The sequence below is a fragment of the Panthera uncia genome, chromosome A2 (assembly GCF_023721935.1).
Source record: "Panthera uncia isolate 11264 chromosome A2, Puncia_PCG_1.0, whole genome shotgun sequence".
Taxonomy (NCBI): domain Eukaryota; kingdom Metazoa; phylum Chordata; class Mammalia; order Carnivora; family Felidae; genus Panthera; species Panthera uncia.
This window is the reverse complement of record NC_064816.1, coordinates 10,789,691-10,810,534: the sequence shown is the minus strand read 5'-3', so window position 1 is coordinate 10,810,534 and position 20,844 is coordinate 10,789,691. Positions and strand designations below refer to the sequence as shown.

The 20,844-nt window shown below is 51.4% G+C and overlaps 1 protein-coding gene across 2 annotated transcripts; it reads right to left on the bottom strand.

Annotated features, from left to right (window-relative positions):
- Positions 1 to 1,016: 1,016 nt before the first annotated feature.
- LOC125929160 (ultra-long-chain fatty acid omega-hydroxylase) lies at positions 1,017 to 19,562 on the bottom strand. Of its 2 annotated transcripts, XM_049640089.1 has the most exons (12): positions 19,007 to 19,561; positions 15,284 to 15,428; positions 10,592 to 10,645; positions 10,345 to 10,472; positions 10,012 to 10,133; positions 6,935 to 7,202; positions 5,603 to 5,669; positions 5,372 to 5,501; positions 3,783 to 3,916; positions 2,816 to 2,880; positions 2,086 to 2,168; positions 1,017 to 1,696 (listed from the first exon to the last, which is right to left on the bottom strand). In XM_049640089.1, exons 1-12 carry the CDS (start codon positions 19,436 to 19,438, stop codon positions 1,519 to 1,521), a joined length of 1,806 nt encoding a protein of 601 aa, XP_049496046.1. In that variant the 5' UTR covers positions 19,439 to 19,561; the 3' UTR covers positions 1,017 to 1,518. The 2 variants fall into 2 exon arrangements, with proteins under 2 accessions (XP_049496046.1, XP_049496047.1); XM_049640090.1 differs by lacking the exons at positions 1,017 to 1,696; positions 2,086 to 2,168; positions 2,816 to 2,880; positions 3,783 to 3,916 and adding an exon at positions 4,270 to 5,177 and having other exon boundaries at positions 19,007 to 19,562.
- Between the last annotated feature and the right edge of the window lie 1,282 nt (positions 19,563 to 20,844).

Below are 20,844 nucleotides of genomic sequence, written 5' to 3'. Positions count from 1 at the left end.
ACTTGGAAATCACCCTTAACTCCTCCCTCACCGCAGCTCCTGTGGCTAGGTAGTCCCCCCTCCTGTCCTGCCTGGACCTCAGTCTCCCTCTTCCCCAGGTTTCCATTCCCCAGTGTCCCCCCCTTCCAAGCCACTGTCCTGCCAGCTCATATCTGACCAGATCCTGTCATGCTCCTGCTCACACACCTTCTATAGCTCCCTATTGCCTTCAGCATAAGGCTTGAACTGAGATGTAGCCCGCAGTTCCTGGGCAGTTGGCCCCTGCCCAACTTTCCTCCAGTCTGCACCCCTCCTCCAGATCCAGCCTCTCTGGAGTGGTGCTCCTCGAGCACACCATGTTCTCCCTTACCTGGGGACATCTGCAGATGCTGTCCCTCCCACCTGACATGCTCTTCTCTCCTTGTCACCACTCAACTTGTACCCTCACTTCAGCATCAGAGAAGCTCTCCCTGAGCCACCCCCCTGTTGTGTCACAGAACAACAAGGGCCTCTCTTTCGGAGCACTTGTCACGGATTGTAAATAAATTTACGTGTGGAATTATTTGTTCAACATCTGTCTCCTGTTCTCCCGATGGCAGGAATTGGGCCCGGCTGTGCTCCGGGCCCAGTGCCAACAAACACTTAATTAATATGTGGTCTGTTGATGAGATAAATGAATGCACAAACTGTCCCCAAAAGCCTGAGTTCATGTCCAAGGACAAATGGCTTCCCAGCCTCCTAGCCCATAGCTTCCCTCAGTTGCCTCCCAGCTGTCCAGGCACCTTCATTTCCTTCCTGGAGCCCAAGGGAAGTGTCTGGCTGAGCTAGGGAGTAGACGGTGGGGGGGGGTGTCTGCATCCCTCGCTTTTATTCTACAAAAATCAGAACACTCAGCAAAGGGCCTTTCAGCAAAGGAGGAAGGAAGAGGCTTTCCAGGGAAGGTCTGGATTTACAAAACATCGACAGAAGCACACACCCTGAGCCCTGGGATGCAGCCTGATGCCAGAGGAGTTCGCCCATATGAGCTGGGGACCTCAAGAAGCTGACGTCCGGGTCCAGTGCTCTTACTTCAGGCTCCAGCTCTCAAGTCCTCAACTTAAAAGCCAGCCGAGATCCACGGGGGACAGGTCCTGAATCCCAGAGGCCTTAGGTGTCAGGTCTAGGGTCCTCAGATGGCTGGGTGGGTGGGGCCTGAAGGCCCGAGTGCTCTGGATCCTGGGGGTGGGTCTGGGCCCGAAGAGATGCGGCTGAGCCTGGTCCCTCAAGCAGGAAAGCAGGCACTCAGGGGACCTGACCTGGACCTCAAGGGGGAGGACCAGACCGTCAGGAGGCGGAGCCTTGCCATGAGGGGCGTGGCCTGCACCTTCATCATACTGCTCAGTGGAGGAGCCTGGTCCTCCAGGAGCCCAACCGGGCCTTCGAGGGGCGTGGTCTCTGCCCTCAGGGCCCTGGGGGCGGGGTCTGGTCCCTCGAGGGCGGGGCCTGGGCCTCTTTGGGCGGGGCTTGGGCCCCCGGGGATCCGCAGGGAAGCGCCAGCGATCAGGCCCGCGGAGGCAATGGCTCCACGTTGAGCCAGATGCCGTTCTCCGTGCGCAAGATGAGCTCAGGCTTCCGCCGCACCTTGCGCGTTCGGTCCACACTCAGGCGGAAACGCAACAGCGTCAGCGCCACGGCCACGCGCATCTCGGCCATGGCAAAGCTCTGTCCGATGCAGTTTCTAGAGGAAGGGGGACGGGGGAGGGGCTCAGGTGCAGCCGCTGTGTGACCCGGGAAGGGGGGAGTCCCTGGGTAAATGACCGACCTCCCGCTCTGGGTCTCAGTTCCCTCATCTGTAAAACGGGAGCAATGGCATCCTAGAGTCGTTGGGAGCCTATGAGCCCAGAACTCAGGGCCTGCCACACAGTAGGCGCTCAACACCCAGGGATGCTATCACAGAGTCTGATTTGGGGGTTTCTTAGTACACTGGAGGCATGAAGGGTGCTGGGTTGGCAGAAAGCACATCTGGGTGGGAGGTGATCTCTGCTCCTGATCCGCACATCCCTGACCTTCGACTCCCATGGGGCTCCTCCTACGCTTGGCTTAAACCGGGGGAAACAGAAGAGTTACCTGGGTCCTGCGGAGAAGGGCACATAGGCCAGTGGGGAGCGCTGCTGTGGGTTGTCCGGGTCAAAGCGATAGGGGTTGTACACCTAGGCAGGAGTGGCCAGGGGGTGGGTGAGTCTGGTTGGCCCATCCATCCCAGCTTGGTCCTGACCCTTCCGCTGGATGGAGAGAACCTCACTACAATCCAGCCACACCCTCCTCTTTTCTGTTGTTCAAGCATGCCAGCCTGACTCCAACCACAGGGCCTTTGCACTTCCTGTCTCAACTGCCTGGAACAGGCTTCCCCCTGCTCTTCGCACTTCTCAGGTCTCAACTCAAACACCTCTTCCTCCCCAAGGCCTTTCTTCACCATGTGAGCTAAAGTGCCCCCCACCCCCTCCAGTTTTTATCTCCTTTGTGCATGTATCACAACCATAGTTTTTGCTTATTTTCTTCCCCTGAACTTCACAGTGAGCTCCATGAGGGCAAAAAAAAAAAAAAAAAAAAAGTACATTTCTCGGTCCTCTGTGCCCAGCACAGAGGCTGGCAAACAGTAGGTGTTCAATAAATATTTGTGGACCTAATGAATCAACAAACAGTGAGTGAATACATGGGGGGAGGGGCACTCAAGCTGTGTATCCAGCCAGGCCACCTGGGTCCCTGGGGAAGAGGGTAGGAAGGCCTCAGTGGCCCAGGACCACCCCTTCTGAGGGGGAAGAAGCTGAGGGAAGAGAGGATTGAGGCAGGCGCTCACCTTGGAGTCAGGCCACACTGTGGGGTTGTGGTGGGTCCCATAGATGCTGACCAGGCAGATAATTCCTGTGGGGAGGGTGGCATCAGTGGGGCCACTGGGGCTGAGGGGAACTTTCTCTGAAGTCCTCCTCCTCCCCTGCTCTTCCTGGAGTCATGCTGTTCTCAAGAGCCATCTACCACCCTCCCCTGCCCATTCTTCTCTGAAAAATTCTGCCGCTCGCCCCCTAAGAGGTCCCCATCACCTGCTTTTAGCTGCCATGCCAGCCACACAGGGATCTTTGTCACTCACAGATCTGACATTGTTCCTCCTCAGCTCAAAAACCTCCCATGACTCCCTACTGTCCTGAAGATCAAGTTCAGGTGCCTCAACCTAGCATTCGCAGCCTTTCAATACCTGCACCCTGAAACTCTGCTCCATAAATATGCTCTCTCTTTCACTTTCTACCTTCAAGGCTCACCTCTCATGCTGCCTCTTCCAAGCAGACCCCCACCCTGAATTTCACCCCATATGAAGTCATCACTCCTTACTTTGGACTGTTTCAGCCCCTTTAAAGTTACTTCCTTTAGGCCATTCCTGACCCTATGTGACTGGGAATGTCTGTGCCCTGCTGTGTCTTCCTCAGACTGAGTGGTACTCAAGGCCTGGGACTGGGAACGAGGCCTCTCTAGATCCCCAGCATCACCCAGAGCCAGGCTTAGTCTCCAAGGAATATTTGGCCACTGAATGAAACCATCCCTCCCTCACCTGCACCCTCATAGGGCCCACCCCACCACACCCACTCTTGCTCTCCCACCTGGACTCACCCACCTCTGTCTAACCCCTACACGTGGGTTCTCCTCCCTCACCCCAGAAGCAACAGCCACACAGAGAGATGGCCCATCCACAGGGAGGGTGCACCTGGGGCAGGTTTGACCATGCCCCCATGGGCACTAGAGCGGCCTGGCAGCTGGCAGCACACAATGGGCACCTTTGGGGATGATGCGCCCATCTGGAAGCTTGATGTCCTCTGTGCAGCGGCGGGAGACCAGGGTCACAGGTGGGAACTGGCGTAGGCTCTCCTTGATGCACATAGTGGTGAAAGGCAGCTGGGTCAGGTCGTCCCTGGGGAACATGGAACGTGGGATGGTCAGTGGCTTGGAGCCAGGGCACAGCAACACCCCTTCCCCCAAACACACACACACACACACACACACACACACACACACACGCTCAGGAGCAACCACGCAGGAAACCAGTCCAGGATCTCAGACTTGCCCCAGCTTCCGGTGTTTGCATTTATGCCATGCACACATCACTACCCCTCAGCATGCCCCCAAGCAACCCGAGCAGCACCAGCAGGCTTCTGCATGCCCAGCATTAACCCTTTAACTGATGGATTACATGGCAGCCAGGGGATAGCCGGGAGAGGTGCCAGGACAGGCGGGGGGGGGGGGGGGGGGTGGCGCCCAGGCATCAGCAATTCACCAGCCTGTGTGGATCAATTTCAGTATTTAAAAACCTGTCCACTCTCCTTCTGCTATTATTAACTTCTTTCCGTTGGACTCCAGGGCCCAAAAGTGGATTAATTATAACCCTTGGTCCATGATCTAGATCGTTTTCTTTCTCTTTCAAAGAAATTTCACGTCACTCCTGTAAAGGGCAAACAGCATGCCTGGCATAAAAGTACCCATAAGGTAAACAACCACTGGGAAAACAGAAGAGTTATTAAATTCTGGCGAGACATCATCTCCTGCCCAGTCCTCAGAACCTGAGCCATCTTTTCCCTTCATCAAAAAGGCAGATTAGCAAGGAGTTGAAGAATACAATGGCACCCAACTGAGAATGTCTCCCTGACGTTGAAATCTAAAAGGTTGACGCGGGGGTGCCTGGGTGGCTCAATCAGTTAAGCGTCTGTCTTCAGCTCAGGTCATGATCTCATGGTTCAGTTTGTGAGTTCGAGCCCCGCACTGTCAGCACGGAGCCTGCTTGGGATTCTCTCTCTTCTCTCTCTGCCCCTCCCCCACGTCTGCTCCCCCCCACCCCAAAATAAATAAACTTTAGAAAATAAATAAATAAAAGGTTGACACTAAACAGAAAAGAGCTTTCTTGCTGTTTGGTGCTATTTAATGCTGTGTTTTCTTTGAGTCACCCAAAAATCAGCTCTACACGGCACATGTCTGAATTATACACCCCTTGCCCTTTGCATGTGATTCTGCAGTGCCTTCTGCTCAGGCGGGTAGAATGTATGTCCTGCCCCATTCATGGTGGGCTTGGCCGTGTGACTTGCTTTAGTGAAATGGAATGTTCCAGTGCAGGCAGAGGTTTTAGACTGTGGCTCTTCGAGCTTCTGGAATCTGCCTTGAGAGGAACACGCCCCAGGTAGCTGCTGGTTCAAGGAGAATGAGGAGACGTGTGAAACAGACCTGAACCCACACCTCCGTTTGGAAGCCACCCCGCTCAACTGAACGGCACCCTGCAGTAGCGAGAGCAAGAAATATGTGCAGACCAGAGCAAGAAACAAATACGCAAGCTCTAGACTCAACCGGCCCCCCACCATCCCCCTGACCCCAAACGGACCATTCCAGCTCCTCCAGCTCCCGGCCTTGCATGACCTCCTGGATCTCTTCCCGGCACTTCTCCTGGTACTCTGGATACTTGGCCAAGTTGAACAGCACCCATGACAGGCCACTGGATGTTGTGTCATGACCTGTAGGCAGGTGAGGAGCTCACGTGGAGGCTGCCTGAGGACAGCGGAGACACGATCTTCTGACAACGGGGCCCCCTCCCCGCCTCCCCCCACATCCTCACCTTCAAACATAAAGGTGTCCGCCTCAGCTCGGATGTCCTCATCTGACAGTTCCTTCCCGTCTTCATCCTGGAACGAACAGGAGAGGATCCTTAGCCCGCTTCATCCCACCCTCCGCCTCCTAGGGCTGAAGTCAAGATACTCCCCCCTCTCTCAAGCCAAGCTGCGGGGGTAAGGATGCCAGGCAGACAGAGGTACGTGGCTTGTCTAAGAAAGATGGAAAGTGGGAGGGAGAGTCAAAGGTGAGGGGAAGAAGGGAGTTTGTATCCCTTGAGCAGCTGGTTGTAGAAAGCATCCTGCTGGTTGGAGGCCCAACCATGACCTGTGATCAGGTCTCATGACCATCATGTCGTAAATGAGGAAACTGAGACTCAGAGGGAAGATTCAGGTGACTAAGGTCCAGCATCCGCTAAGCAGCAGGGCCAGAACTGGAACCCAGAACTGTCTGAATCCAGAATCCAAGTGCTGCTCAGAAATTCCACAGAAGGGGGAGCCTTGGTGGCTCAGTGGTTAAGCATCTGGCTTTGGCTCAGGTCATGCATGGTCTCACAGTTCATGAGTTCATGAGTCCCACATCAGGGGAGCTCAAGCCCTGCTTTGGGTGAGCTCAATCCCCTCTTCCGGTGAGCCTGGCTTCTGTCTCTCTCTCTCTCTCTCTCTCTGCCCCTTGTGGGATTCTCTCTCTCTCTCTCTGTCTGCCCCTCACTCACTTGCTCTCTCTCTCTCTCAAAAACAGGAAGAAAGAAATTCCACAGAAGCAATCTCTGCAAGTGTCATATTTTTTCAAAGTCTTGGGTTTCAACTTTTAAGCATGGTGAGCAAAATCATGTCCCCGCCCCCACCACAACCCTCCAGAATTCATACGGTGAGGTCCTCACCAGCCGGGACCTCAGAACGTGACTGTATTTGGAGACAGGGCCTTTCCAGAGGTAATTAAATTATGATGACGTCATTAGGGTGGGCCCTAGCCCAATATGACTGGTGTCCTTAGAAGAAGAGGAAATTTATGCAAAGACACAGGCAGAGGGAAGACAACGTGAACACACCTGAGAAGGAGGCCATCTACAAGACAGGGAGAGAGGCCTCAGAAGAAACCAACCCCTGTCAGTGCCTTGATCTCAGACCTCTAGCCTCCAGAACTGTGAGAAGGTTAACTTCTGAGGTTTAGCCCACCCAGTCTACAGCACCTTGTTATGGCAGCCCCAGCAAAACGAATACAGTAAGTCTTACTTGTGTATTAGGGTGCCTGCCTGCCTCCTAGATCTGTGTTATTCGGGACGTTTGTCCTTTTATGGAGTTGGTGCAATTCACGAGGGGCCGGGGCCCAGCCTCACCTTGGCCAGGAGCAGCACATCGATGAAGTCCAAGGTCTTGCCCTGTTTGCCCTTAAGCCAGGCCTCGGCCCCCTGCTGGTGCAGCGCCCGCCTCCGCTCCTGGATGACCTCCGTGGTGAAGCGGTGCACGGTGTCACAGGCCTGCCGGAAACGCCGCCCGTCTGCCGTGAGGTAGTAGATGAGGTCGATGTGGTGGTGCACGCGGTATTGGCGCTGGACCACGAGTGCGCTCAGCTCGATGATGGCCGAGATGTAATCGCTCATCTTCCTGCCGGGAGAGGAAGGGCCCTGAGCACAAGCTGCTCCCTAGGACCAGTGAGCAACCCCCCCCCCCACCCCGTATATACACGATATTTTCTCATTTTCCTGTACTCTTCACGCTCTACCATCTGGGGCCTTGCTGACCCCGGAGAGACGCGGCCCCTCCCAGAGCTAGCCAGTTCTGAGAGATTGCCAATGACTCACCCAAGAGTATGCCTTTCATGTGCACACTAAACAGTCCAGAGCCCATACGCTGAAACTTATCAGGCCGAGCCACTATCTCCAGGCCTTAATCACTGGACAACTAGGGACAGTCCCCATCCTCCAGAGCCCTCTATAATTATTCAAACGAGTGAATCCTAAGCTTGTGTAACCGCCATACTGTTCCTTCCCAAGGAAACCACCAAAAAAGACTGTCATGCTTTCTCCCGACTGACACCGATGCTTCCCTGTGTGGCCCTGAGGGGTGTAGTAGGTCCCCTCCTCTTGGGAACTGTAAGGAACAATCATCTCCTGATCGGGTGGCCTCATCATATCTGAAGAAAACCAAAATCCAGGTACACATAGACCCAAAGACAGATTAGGACTTCCAAATAGATGTAGCATCACAAAGACTAAATAGCTATAAGCCACAGAGTGAGAGAACTCATAAATATGATCACAAACTTGTATCTAAAATATATAAAGAATTTTTGGGGCTCCTGGATGGCTCGGTCAGTTGAGAGTCTGAGTCTTGATTTTGGCTCATGTCATGATCCCAGGGTCATGGGATCAAGCCCCACATCAGGCTTTGGACTGAGGGTGTAGCCTGCTTAAGATTCTCTCTCCTTCTCCCCCTGCCCCTCCCCAGGTCACTATCTCTGTCAAAAAATAAAATAAAATAAAATAAAATAATAAAATAAAATAAAATAATAAAATAAAATAAAATAAAATAAAATAAAATAAAAGAACTCTTAAAATGCACTCATAGACAAAGAATCCAATTAAAAAATGGGTAAAACATATGCATAGACATTTCTCCAAAGAAGACATACAAATGTCCAATAAGCACATGAAAAGATGCTTAACAGCATTAGCCACTACAAAAATGCAAATCAAAACCACAATGAGATACTGTTTCACGCCAACTAGGAATGGCTATAATCAAAAAGACAGATAATAACGAGTGTTGGTAGAGGTGTGGAGAAATTGGACCCCTCACATACTACTGGTAGGAATATAAAATGCTGCCTCTCTCTCTCTCTCAAATAAGCATTTAAAAAATTAACAAAAAAGAAAAAAAAATGAAATCACTGGGACAGGTGTGCAAGGGGCTGTCCTTGGTCCTGAACTATGCTTGTTGTTTTCACACGTGTCACAGTCTGTCACTTCCTTGTCTATTTATTTGTGCACGGTAACTGCTTTTCCTCCCATCAACATATAAGTTCCAAAGGAGCAATACTTTGTCTATTTTGTTGACCGTTATATTCACAGTGCCTAGTCCAGGAATAGCACCTAGTAGGCTGGAATAAATATTTCTGGACTGATTAATTAATCAGTTAACTAGTTAATCACCAAAGCCACTGTCACTTTACCCAACTGAAACATCACCCTACAAAGCCCAGAGTAACAAAGTCAGCAGCTTATCATTGAGAACCTACTATGTGCTACAAACTTGCGATTTATGATGTCTCTTCTTCCTTATATCCCCGCTTAGACTATAAATTCCAAGGAACTGGGACTTAGTCTGTTGCTCACCACCATATTCTCAGTAGATAGCATAGTATCTGGCACATAGTAGCTACACAACAAATAGCTGATGAATGAATGAATGAATGAATGAACCAGGACAATGGTTATTTTATTCATCCATTCAACAAATATTTACTGAACATCTACTGTGTGCCAGGGCAGTGCAACATCATTTTATTCTTTTTTTTAATGTTTATTTATTTTTGAGAGAAAGAGAGAGAGAGAGAGAGAGAAAGAGAGAATGAGTGGGGGAGGGGCAGACAGAGAGGGAGACACAGAATCCAAAGCAGGCTCCTGGCTCGGAGCTTTCAGCACGGAGCCCAACATGGGGCTTGAACCCATGAACCTGAAGATCATAACCTGAGTCAAAGTCAGACGCTTAACTGACTGAGCCGTCCAGGCGCCCCATATCATTTTATTCTTAAAGCATGTCTCAGAGGGTCAAGAATTGTCATCCCTGGAGTGCCTGAGTGGCTCAGTTGGTTAAGTGTCTGACTCTTGGTTTCTGCTCAGGTCATGATCTTACAGTTTGTGAGTTCAAGCCCTGCATCAGGCTCTGCACTGACAGCATGGAGCCTCCTTAGGATTCTCTCTCTGTCTTTCTGTCTCTCTCTCTCTCTCTCTCTCTCTCTGCCTCTCCCCTGCTTGCTCTCTCTCTTCCCCTCTCTCTCTCTTCCAAAATAAATAAACTTAAAAAAAAAAAAAAAGAATTGTCATCCTTGTTTTACAAAAAAAGGAAACTGAGGCTCATAGCCTGGGGAGACACTTTCCAAAAGCCAAACTATTCCTCATGGAAGGATGAGGGAAACTAGTACTTATTAAGCACCTACTCTATACCCAACCACCAACTTACATTACCTCACTTAATACTCACAAGATGACTATGGGGGTGGAATTGGGATTCCATTTTTTCGGATAAGGACACAGGCCCAGAGAGGTGATGTCAGTTTTCAGAAACACACAGCCTGTCGGTGGCAGAGTACCGACAGCCCGGCGATGCCCGACACCTGAGAGTCTCCTTTCTTCTCCCACCACCTTGCCCTGCAGCCACTGTCTCTATCTTCCCCCAGGAAGGCCACACTCACTCCTGGCAGTTGCTGTTGTGGCTGAAGACACATTTCTGAAGACTGTCCAGGGTCATGAGGCTGATGTGCTCAAACATGTCAAGGGAGACCACTGGGCCCTCCGCCAGGCGTCGCCATTTAGCCTGCGAGAAAGAGACACATGGCAAACCGAACAGAGACCGCAGAGGCTTTAAGCCAGGCTGACAACGGCACCCCAGCTGCCTGCGCGCCTCAAGCCCATCTTGTAGGTAAAGGAAGTGAACCGTCCTGACATCCCATGGCTCACACACGAGTCGGGGCCTGGACCAGTCCCACTCTGCGGACACCCTCTTCCCAAGAGACCCCGCGACTCACGTGCATGGTGTCAGTGCACTGGTTGAAGATCTTCATGTAGGGCTTCAGGATGTCGAAGTGAAAGGCGGGCGTCAGCAGACGGCGGTGCCGGCTCCACTTGTCGCCTTTGCTAAGCAGCAGCCCATCTCCTGGGCGCAGGAGACCGCCCTTAGGAACCTCTCCCATTACTCTGAAACCACAAGAAACCCCACGCCCCACCCCCTCTTCCCTGAAGCCCCAGCCCCAGCTCATCCAGTCCCACACTCACCCAGCCAAGGTTTCAGGAAACCGTAGAAAAGGTCATCCTTGGGGGCAATGGCAGCTGTGGAGAGAGAAGAGGTGATGATAATTCAAAAGAGAGTGCGGACCCTTGACCTCTGCTTCTAACCTCCTTGGGGCTCCTCTCTGAGCTCTGACCTCCACCTCACCTCTCCAGTCCATCTTCCACACCTGCTCCCGAGAGACCCTTATAAGATGCTGATCTGAACATGAGCCTCCCCTACTCAGATACCTCCCATGGCTCCCTATCACCCTTGTAAAAAAGTTCAAGCTCAGGCTAGCACTGAAGGCCCTGCCCCATCTAGCCTCCCTGTGTCTCTCCTATCTCACCCTTCAACATACACCCCACATACTGGTCCACGCTGAGCTCTCCATCCAGAATGGCCCTCTTCACCCTAATCACCCCCTCTTTTCTGCCAATCCAGGCCATGTGAATTACGCCTCCTGTGCTCTCAGTCTCCAGTGCAGCCTCCTCCCTGCACTCCGGTCCCAGGAGGTCTTATCAGATGCTAGATCTGACCATGTCCCTTCCCGCTCACAGCCATTAGCTACAGCACCAGCTGTTCAACCCATTTTCAAAGCCTTGAATGATCTACCCCAGTCCAGACCTCTCTCAAAACATGTCTGTCCTCCATACCCTACATGCTCAATGTTCGAACATCACAGCATTTTCTCATCTCCTTGAAAAAGCCACATTCTCTGTTCTTTCTACCACATGCCTTCTCTGCCTGAAACACTCTTCCTTCATCCTTTGAGTCTCTGCTTGGATGCCACCCCTTCTCCACCCATCCCTCTGGATTGCATCCATCCAGGTACAAGCCCCTGGAGAGGAGGGACCATGTTGATCACTGATATATGGGTGCTAAATAAATTTTCAGTGAATGAACCAGTCAAGGGATGAAAGAATGCAAAAATGGATGGTTGGATGGGTGGATGGATGGATGGATGGATGGATGGGTGGGTGGATGGATGGGTGGGTGGATGGATGGGTGGGTGGATGGGTGGGTGGGTGGATGGATGGGTGGGTGGGTGGATGGATGGGTGGGTGGATGGGTGGATGGGTGGGTGGATGGGTGGGTGGGTGGATGGGTGGATGGGTGGGTGGGTGGGTGGGTGGGTGGATGAGTGAGTTAACTCCCTTTCTATGGGTTGAACAGATTTGTGACTGAATGGGCAGGGGCCCAGGAAAGAAGTACCTGAAACTCAAGTGATGTCACTTTTACCTGAGATGTGACTCAGCCACCTACACACACACTACCTAGGAATTGGCCAATCGTGCACACAGTCATCTGTCCACTCATCCTCCTATTCAGAGGGTTCTGCCACCCTCTGTACCCAACCCCTGCTGGGCAGTGCTGGGGACCAGAGGTGGCTCAGCTCCACACCCTGCCTGGAGGAGATCTGGGTGGGGCGAGAAAGAGAAGTAGAGGCATGCCATGCAAATATCAAGAAGGTAGAAAGTGTGCCAGAAGCAAAGGGAGGCACAGAGAAAGGGCTGCTGGAAGTCAAAGCAGGCTTCCTGGAAGAGGCAACACTGGAGAGAAAGGTAGAAGTCTATCTAGTCATGCCATTCCTCTCTGAGATCTGGACTCCAGCCTAAGCCCCTTGAGGGTCTTTCTGATATACAGACCTGTTAAATGGTTGCCCAGACCAAGCACCATTCCCTAACACCCCCAATGTAAAACACAAGCTCATTTGCTTTGCACACAGGTGCTCTGAGTCCAGCTTCTGTCTCACTGCCTACTCGTCCCCACACATCATCCTCACTCCAGACACCCCAAGTCACCTGAATTCCCCTGGCACTTTCACACATCTGCACCTTTGCACTGGGAGAACCCTCCACCTGAGACCTCTCATCTGGCAAACCCCTACACACATCCTTCAAGGCCCAGCGTCATTGACTTCTCCTCCGTGAAGTCTTCCCCAACCCCCGACCCCCACCCCAGGCTAAACCCTTGTTCTCCCATCCTCGGGTCCCTACACCTCTCCATCTTTGAACACTAGATTCCAGGAGAGGCCGTGACCAGGCTGCCTTTCCCCTCAGTGTCCCCTTCAGTAAAAAGCAGATGGTAACGTCTACCCTGGAGGAGGTCATATAAGAAAAGGCCCCACCTGGTGCTCAGCAGGAAGGTACATATCACTGTGGTTGAGAGCTCGGCCTCTGGGAGGGCCAGATCTGGGTTCAAATCCCAGCCCCACCACTAACTCAGCATGTAAACTTGGGTGTGTCAACCATTCTGGCCCTCCATTTCCTCATCTGCCAGAGGAGAAATAGAACAATTCTGCCTGCCTCATGGCATCCCTATAAAAGCTCAATGAGCTAACATGTTCCTGGCACACGGCAGGTGCTCATTAAATATTTGTACACATAAATGAATAATTAACCAACTACTGGCTATTTTTATAACCATGATTATAATTATTGGTCATTGGTGTCACGAACTCAGGAGATGATTATCTGTATCCCCAGTTCGCAGCAAGCCCCCACCAGGGAAAAATAAATGCACAGCCGTCGTGGAAAGCTGTTTGGTGGTTCCTTAAAAAGTTAAAGGTAGAATTCCCATATGGCCCTGCATTTCTACTCCTCAGCACCTACCCAAGAGAAATGAAACTATACATCCGCACCAAAACCCGTGCAGGCATGTTCATAGCATCATTTGTAACAGCCTAAAGGTAGGAAGGACCCAAATGCCTGTTGGTGGATGAGCAGATAAACAAATTGTGGTATATCCGTATCCCCATACAATGGACTTCTACTCAGCCTTAAAAAAAGGAGGTCCTGATCATTGCTACAATGTGTGTGAACCTCGGAAACACCGTGCTAAGTGAAAGAGGTCAGTGCAAAAGGTCACATTTTGTATCATACCTTTACTGTGATATATCCAATAGGCAGAGCCATGGAGATAGAAAATAGAGTGGTACGTCCCAGAAGGGGGGGGCGGGGGGGAGGACGTAATCACTTAATGGGTACAGGTTGTTTTATGGGGCCATGAAAAAAAACTTGGAACTAGAGAGAGCCTTGGGTTGCACAACATTGTGAACACGCTACATACCTTACACTTTAAAATCGTACATTTTTAAATGGTTAATTGCATGCTACGTGAATTTCATCTCAATAAAAAATAAATGCATCAAGGCAAAAGCTGTAATGATATGCCTATATATCACACTTCATTCTCTATAACGCATTTCCCCCTGCTTTCTCCCATTAATGCTCTCTACCCCAATTGCCCGATATAAGATGGAGAAGGTTCAGGAGGAGCTGTGCCTTTCTCAGGGCCCATGCGCTGTGTGGCTTTAGCCCCAGGCCATCAAGGTCCCCAGGTGTGGCCCTGAGGAGGCCCCGGTGTGGGGTGGGATCCACAGCTTGGGGCCAGGCCTGTCTGTCCTGACTCACAGCTCCGCCCCCCTCCCCCCACTCCTCCAGTGGGGGGAAGGCCCTGGATATCCTGCCTGTCCTGAGGGAGGGGAGGGGAGGGGAGGGGAGAGGGAGAGGCCGGGGCATCTACTGTGTGCCAAGGCCACGCGGGGGGGCTCCACCCCCTACTCCATCTGGAGTCTCACAACCATGTAATATGGTCCTCAGGAATCTGCGGTTCTGAGGAGGAGAGGGGAGAAGGAGGAGGCAGAAAGAAAAACAGGACGTGAGAAAAGCAGGAGACGAGAAACCCCCATGAGCACCTACCCACATCACAGTGAGTCTTCACCACCACCCCATTTTACAGATCAGAAACTGAGGCCCTGAGAGGCTACATGAATTTCTGGGTCACATGGTGAGCGTGGCTCCACCCAGGATTCGAGCCCAGCCCGGCCAAGTCCTGGCCCAGGGCTCTTTGCACAACTTGGAGCCCATCCCTTAGGGAGGTCACCCTTCCCAGGGTCCAGGCTCCCCCTTTGTGCAGCGGGTCGGGCATCCCGGAATGAAACGTGGGGAGGGTACGGCTACTTTTTCATTCCTCCCTCCTCTCTCAAATGTCTCTGATGCCCCTGGAGGTGCCCAGTTACGCGCGAGGCCACACCAAAGATCCAGACTCCTAGGGGGAAGACGGAGCTGGAGGCAGACACAGTCAGTCAGCCCTAGAGCGTTAGGACGGAGAATGAGAAAGCCCGGAGAAGAAAACCATGATCTGTCTGGAGGGTCAAGGAAGTCTTCCTGGAGGAGGGGTCAGTGGATCCGGGTGTTGAAGGTTGAGCAAGGACTTGCCCAGCACACCCAGGAGCCCTACACCTTGGGACTGGTGTGGACTCAGAAGGGAGAAGCAATCTTTCTACGTCTCCTTTTCTACTAGTCAGGGTCGGCCCAGGTGAAAAGAATGGGCTGCGGGCTGGGATTGCCACAGCAGGGAATATCAGAACCCAAATGGTGGAACTGCCATGGCTTAGAATTAAGCAGCAACCACTTAACAAAATCTCAGGCAAACAATTCCCTGATCGAATATGTTTGGCTCTTCTAGGTGGGCATGTTTGCCTCTCAAAGTTCCTAGGACCCCTAGACATTGTCGCACCTTTTCCCATGCTGTCCCCACTATCTGTATTACCATGGCTGCTTTGGTGAACTCCTATTCATCCTTCAAATCCCTACTCCAATGGCCCTTCCCTCAGATAGCCTACAGGCCCAGAAGCCCAGGTGATTTCTGGGAGTTGAGGGTTTATCCATCACTTAAAGGCCCAGCCCACCTACCTGAGGCACCCACTACGGGCTTGATGTAGTCAGGATGCACCAGAACCAACAGCGGCAAAATGGGGCCAATCCACACCAGGATCACATGATGCATGTTGTCCAGCACCTTCTTCTCATCTTGGAGGCCTGTCTCATTTGGAAGATACTGCAAGGGGTAGGAGGGAAGGACAGTGAGGAGGAGCCCAGCCCCAGCGTCCCCTAGCCTTTCCCTCCTTCCACCTCTCCCCTGTCCTTAAAACAAGCCCGGAAGAGCTGTATGATTGAGGGCAGCTGGCTGCACCTTGCTGAACCTCCATTCCCTCACCTGAGGAGTGGGGAAGAATCAACTCTCTGTCTGAGGGCAGCTGAGAACATGTATGAAATAACAAAATGAGAGACCGCCCCCCCCCCCCACCCAGCACAGGGCATGACACACAGCCGGTGTTCCAGAAATAAAAACAGTAACAGTACACCCAATAATAATGATCGGCATTTGTTGAGTACTTGCTACGTTAATAATAAAATACCACTAGCATTGTTATCTTTAACACATGCGTGTGCTCACAGCGTTAGGCGCTGCGGTGGGCATGGTTCATACAGTTAATACCTTCAACCTACCCAAGAATTCTGTGAAATACTTGCTACTATCTCCCCATTTCACTTTGCTTGGAAAGGTCAAATGACTTGTCTGAAGTTACAGGTGAGTAAGTGATTGCCCTGGTTCGGGCTTCCCCAGAAGCCTCACCCAGAACTCATGGCCCCGGGAGGAGGCAGGCTGGGCCTACAGGGTCAATGTTGTCCACACTGACCCGGCTAACTTTGGGCACCAGGGCCTGGCCACTGCCTCTAGGACCACCATTAAAGCCAGCTGGCTCTTGGAATAAGAGCATTGGACGAAGGGCATGAAAAATGAGTAGGGGTTCATCGAACTGAGAAGGATATTTGGTAGAGGGCACAGTTCCAGCAAAGACCATGGAGGTGGGAAATCAGAGCCTGGCTATAGCAACAGGAAGTCATCCTACAGGACTAGACGTGAGTAGGGCGGGAGTCAGAGCCTAACGGGACTCGAACACTAGCTGAGGAGGTGAGACTTTCTCCGGACAGCAATGGGGAGTCATGGAGGGTGTGTGAGCAGAGGAGGGACATGGTTGGTTTCAAGAATCCTGGGACCAGGACGGGGCGACGGACTGGAGGCAGGAGCCCAAGGAGGAGGCTGGACCATGGTCCAGCAGAAGACAATGAGGCCTGAGCAGGGGTGGGAGGTGAAAGGGAGGGAGGAGATTCGGGCACAAACAGGCAAAACTTGGTGAGTGTGGTCCCAGGGGAGTCATTCCTAAAGCCAGATAAAATATTCTTGGAGATACTGAGTAGAAATGTACCTCCTCCTGCTTCCTTCTTCTGAGACACTCACTCCAAGTAGCATCTAAAATATTTCTAGGGGCGCCTGGGTACCTCAGTCTGACTCTTGATTTCAGCTCAGGTCATGATCTCACGCTTCATGAGTTCGAGCCCTGCATCGGGCTCCACGCTGACAATGAGGAGCCTGCTTGGGATTCTTTCTCTCTAACTCTCTCTCTGCCCCTCCCCCGCCCCCACTCACATTCTCTCTCTTTCAAAATAAATAAACGTAAATAAAATAAAATAAAATAAAATAATCAAATCAAATCAAATCAAATCAATAAAATATTTCTAGAATCACTCGATACTTCCGGTCTCTGCAAGACTGGGGAGTTGAGCACACCCACCACCGCGTGGCAGGTTCAGAGTCAAGCATGCTGCCGACGTGACCTCAGGAATTGTCAAAATAACCTCATGAGGTTATCAGGAACAATCATAAGCCCCACACTGCAGATGGGAAAACCAAGGCACAGGGAGGTGACGTAGTTTGCTCAAGGTCGTGTGGCAGGAGAGGGTAGAGACCAGCATCAAGCCCACACTGACGACCACTGCCCTTGAACTGCCTCTCCAAAGTCCACCTCTGCCCTCAGCATGAGGCCTAAGCCAGGAAGGTCTCCACAACTGTCCCTCAGTTTCATGTAGGTCTAGAAGGGGGACCAGGTGAGTGCAGTAGGCAGTTAGGAACTGGAGTCTAAGACCCCAAAAGCCTCAGTGCCCTCAGGAGTCTGGCTTTCTTCTGACCTCTGAAGCCCTTTTAGAAAAGTGCAGGTTTTCTCAGCCAGACACAAGAGGTGGCAAAGGCACAGAGCTAAGAACAGGGATTCTGGAGCCAAACGGCCTAGGCTTGAACCCCAACTCTGCCACCTACAAGCTGTGTGACCTAGGGCCAGCTACTTAACCTCTCTGTGCCATAGTTTTCTTAGAAGCAAAATGGGGACAGTGGTGGGGCCTGCCGCCTAGGATTGTCAAGAGGACTGAGGGAGAGGGAACGCGAGCTGGTGCAGCCACGCTGGAAAACAGTCTGGAGGCTCCGCAAAAAAACAAATAGAACTACCCTATGACCCAGCAATCGCACTACCAGGCATTTATCCACGGGATACAGGTGTGCTGTTTCGAAGGGACACGTGCACCCCCATGTTTATAGCAGCACCATAAATAATCGCCAAAGTATGGGAAGAGCCCAAATGTCCATCGATGGATGAACGGTTAAAGAAGATGTGGTATGTATATACAATGGAGTATTACTCGTCAATCAAAAAGAATGAAATCTTGCCATTTGCAACTACGTGGTTGGAACTGGAGGGTATTATGCTGAGTGAAATTAGTCAGAGAAAAAAATCATATGACTTCACTCATATGAGGACTTTAAGAGACAAAACAGATGAACATAAGGGAAGGGAAACAAAAATAATATAAAAACAGGGAGGGGGACAACACAGAAGAGACCCATAAATATGGAGAACAAACTGAGGGTGACGGGAGGGGTTGTGGGAGGGGGGAGGGGCTAAATGGGGAAGGGGCACTAAGGAATCTACTCCTGAAATCATTGTTGCACTATACGCTAACCAATTTGGATGTAAATTTTAAAAAATAAAAAATAAAATTAAATAAATAAAATAAGAAAAAAAAACCCAAAACATCAAACCATAAAAAAAAAAAAAAAAGAGGACTGAGTGAGTTAATATTTTTAAAGTACCTGATGTAATTCTAAGCACATGTATGTGAAATAAGAAATGAAAGGCAGGGCTCCTGGATGGCTCTGTCAGTTAAGCGACTGACTTTGGCTCAGATCATGATCTCGCGATTCATGAGTTTGAGCCCCGCGTCCGGCTCTATGCTGACAGCTCGGAGCCTACAGCCTGCTTCTGATTCTGTGTCTCCCTCTCTCTGCCCCTCCCCTGCTTGTGCTCTGTCTCTCTCTGCCTCTCCAAAATGAATAAACATTAAAAAAAAATTAAAAATTTAAAAAAAAATGAAAGGCAAGGTAAGAGAATGAAAGAAAGGGTGCAACCACATCGGGGGTGGGGTGGAGCAAAATCCACAGGGGTCCCCCCACCCCACCCGGGGATCACAGAACCCAACGACTTTCACGGGCACTGGTACCTGTTGCTACAGCAATAGGCCTGAAATTACAGAGAAAACTTTCGACTCAGCTCTGCCTCGCCTCAGCTGTGTGACCTCGGGTAAATGGCTTGCCCTCTCTGAGCCTCCATCACACTTAGATCCTGGAAAATGGGTCTGTTCGTGGCCCTGACCAGATTCTTGGGGGATGAAAGAAACCATCAGGTCCGTTATCCTTACTGAATACCTGGGACCCGCCCAGCCCACCTGCCCAGCCCCACACACCATGCCCAGGTGGCCCAGCAGCCAGTTGCGCCGGGGTGGCTGGGGGAAGCAGCTCAGCCGGCGGCAGGTGACGTAGCAACGCCAGGAGAACCTCAGGAGCTGTATCAGCAGGCGGCAGAGGAAGAAGAGCAGGGACAGGACGAGTGCAGACACCACATACAAGCGGAAGGCAGTCTTCTCCAGTCCCAGGAGGTACAGCAGGTGCTCCGTGATGGGCAGCATCCTGCGGGAACACACGGGATGGGGGTCAGTGCAGGTAGGAACCACTCTGGCCATGTGTGTGCCATACACAAGATGACCTGTGGGGTCAAGCATAGGGTACCTGGCACACAGGAGGTGCTCAATGCACATGAGTCCCAGACACCAAGGATACCCCGCTAACTTTCCCCAGCAGTGACCTTCAGCGAGCTGACCAGACGGACACCTGTCCATATGCCCTCAGTCTTCACTTCGCAGGGCATCCTTCCTGACTTCTCTGCCCATGCCTGGCTGGCCAGAGGGTTGGAAAATTAAAACACGTACACCTCCACGCCGAAAGCAGCTCTTAACCAATGACGGATGAATATTGCCAGATAACTACCTCCTCCCCTTGGGGCAATGACCCTGAGATGGGAGTTTCACATGCACTCCCAGGCTTCCACAGCAGGATTAAACTCCGACTGCCCACAGAAGAAACTTTCTCTATTAGCTGCCTTCCTTCCTGTCTTCCCTCTTTTTCTCTATTTAATTGAGGTGAGATTCACCCAACATGAAACGAACCGTTTTAAAGTACAGTTGACCCTTGAACAATGCAGGGGTTAGGGGGGGCCCAAGCCCTGTGCAGCCAGAATTCCATGTGTAACGTTTGACCCCCCGCAAAACTGAACTGCTCATAGCCTACTGTTGACTGGAAGCCTTACTGATAACATTAACGGCCAATTAACACATATTTTGAATGTTACATGTATTATATACTGTATTCTTACAAGAAAGTAAGCTGCAGAGAAGAAAATGTTGTTGAGAAAGTCATAAGAAAGAGAAAATAGGGGCTCAGTCGATTGGGTGTCTGACTTCGGCTCAGGTCATGATCTCACAGTTGGTGAGTTCGAGCCCCGCATCAGGCTCTGTGCTGACAGTATAGAGCCTGGAGCCTGCTTCGAATTCTGTGTCTCCCTCTCTCTCTGACCCTCCCCTGTTCATGCTCTGTCTCTCTCTGTCTCAAAAATAAATAAACATTAAAAATTTTTTTTAAATAAAAAATAAAAAAATAATAATAATATTAATGACACAGTGACCAGGTATAGAGCATTGCAATGTGCCATGCTCCACACTCAGGGATGTGCATGCCTCATTTTATGGTGCCTTAAAGTGGGCCTTGGAGTTGGGTCCTACCATTCTCTCCATTGTTTGCACAACTCAATCTCTGTTCCTCTAACTCAAGAGAGATGGGAGCTGACAGAGGCCCCCTGAACCCCTACCAAAGGCCAAACTCAATCACATTGGGGGCCCACAGATCTCAGACAGTATCGAGGAGATTGCTGAAAATGGTTGGATCTTGCCCTCATCTCTCCTTTCCCCTTAGTCCAGACACCCAAGGGTTCTCTCTGTGCCCCACCTCCTTGGGCAACACAGCTAAAGGAACCCTACCCTCCAGGTCCTCACCTGAGTCCCCAGTCCCCACCCCACCCCCACCACCGGCCCATGGTTCCCTCCATTAGGGGCTCAGAGTCACTGGCTTTTCCACCAGCCAATGACCAACTGTATCATCCACGCAGAAGATGTGAAGTTTCTATTGGTTACCACATCCTGGGAAAACAGCTGGGTGCATCATCACCAAATTTGGAGAGTCCCATTGGGAC

Excerpts from the sequence above, each read along its gene's own strand:
- LOC125929160 (XM_049640089.1), bottom strand. The coding sequence starts at position 19,438 with ATGGACAGGTGTCCGTCTGGTCAGCTCGCTGAAGGTCACTGCTGGGGA. Across the intron at positions 10,646-15,283 it reads GCCCGTAGTGGGTGCCTCAG|CTGCCATTGCCCCCAAGGAT; the intron begins GTAGGTGGGCTG and ends CTCTCTCCACAG. Across the intron at positions 1,697-2,085 it reads CCCTTCTCCGCAGGACCCAG|AAACTGCATCGGACAGAGCT; the intron begins GTAACTCTTCTG and ends CCCTTCCTCTAG.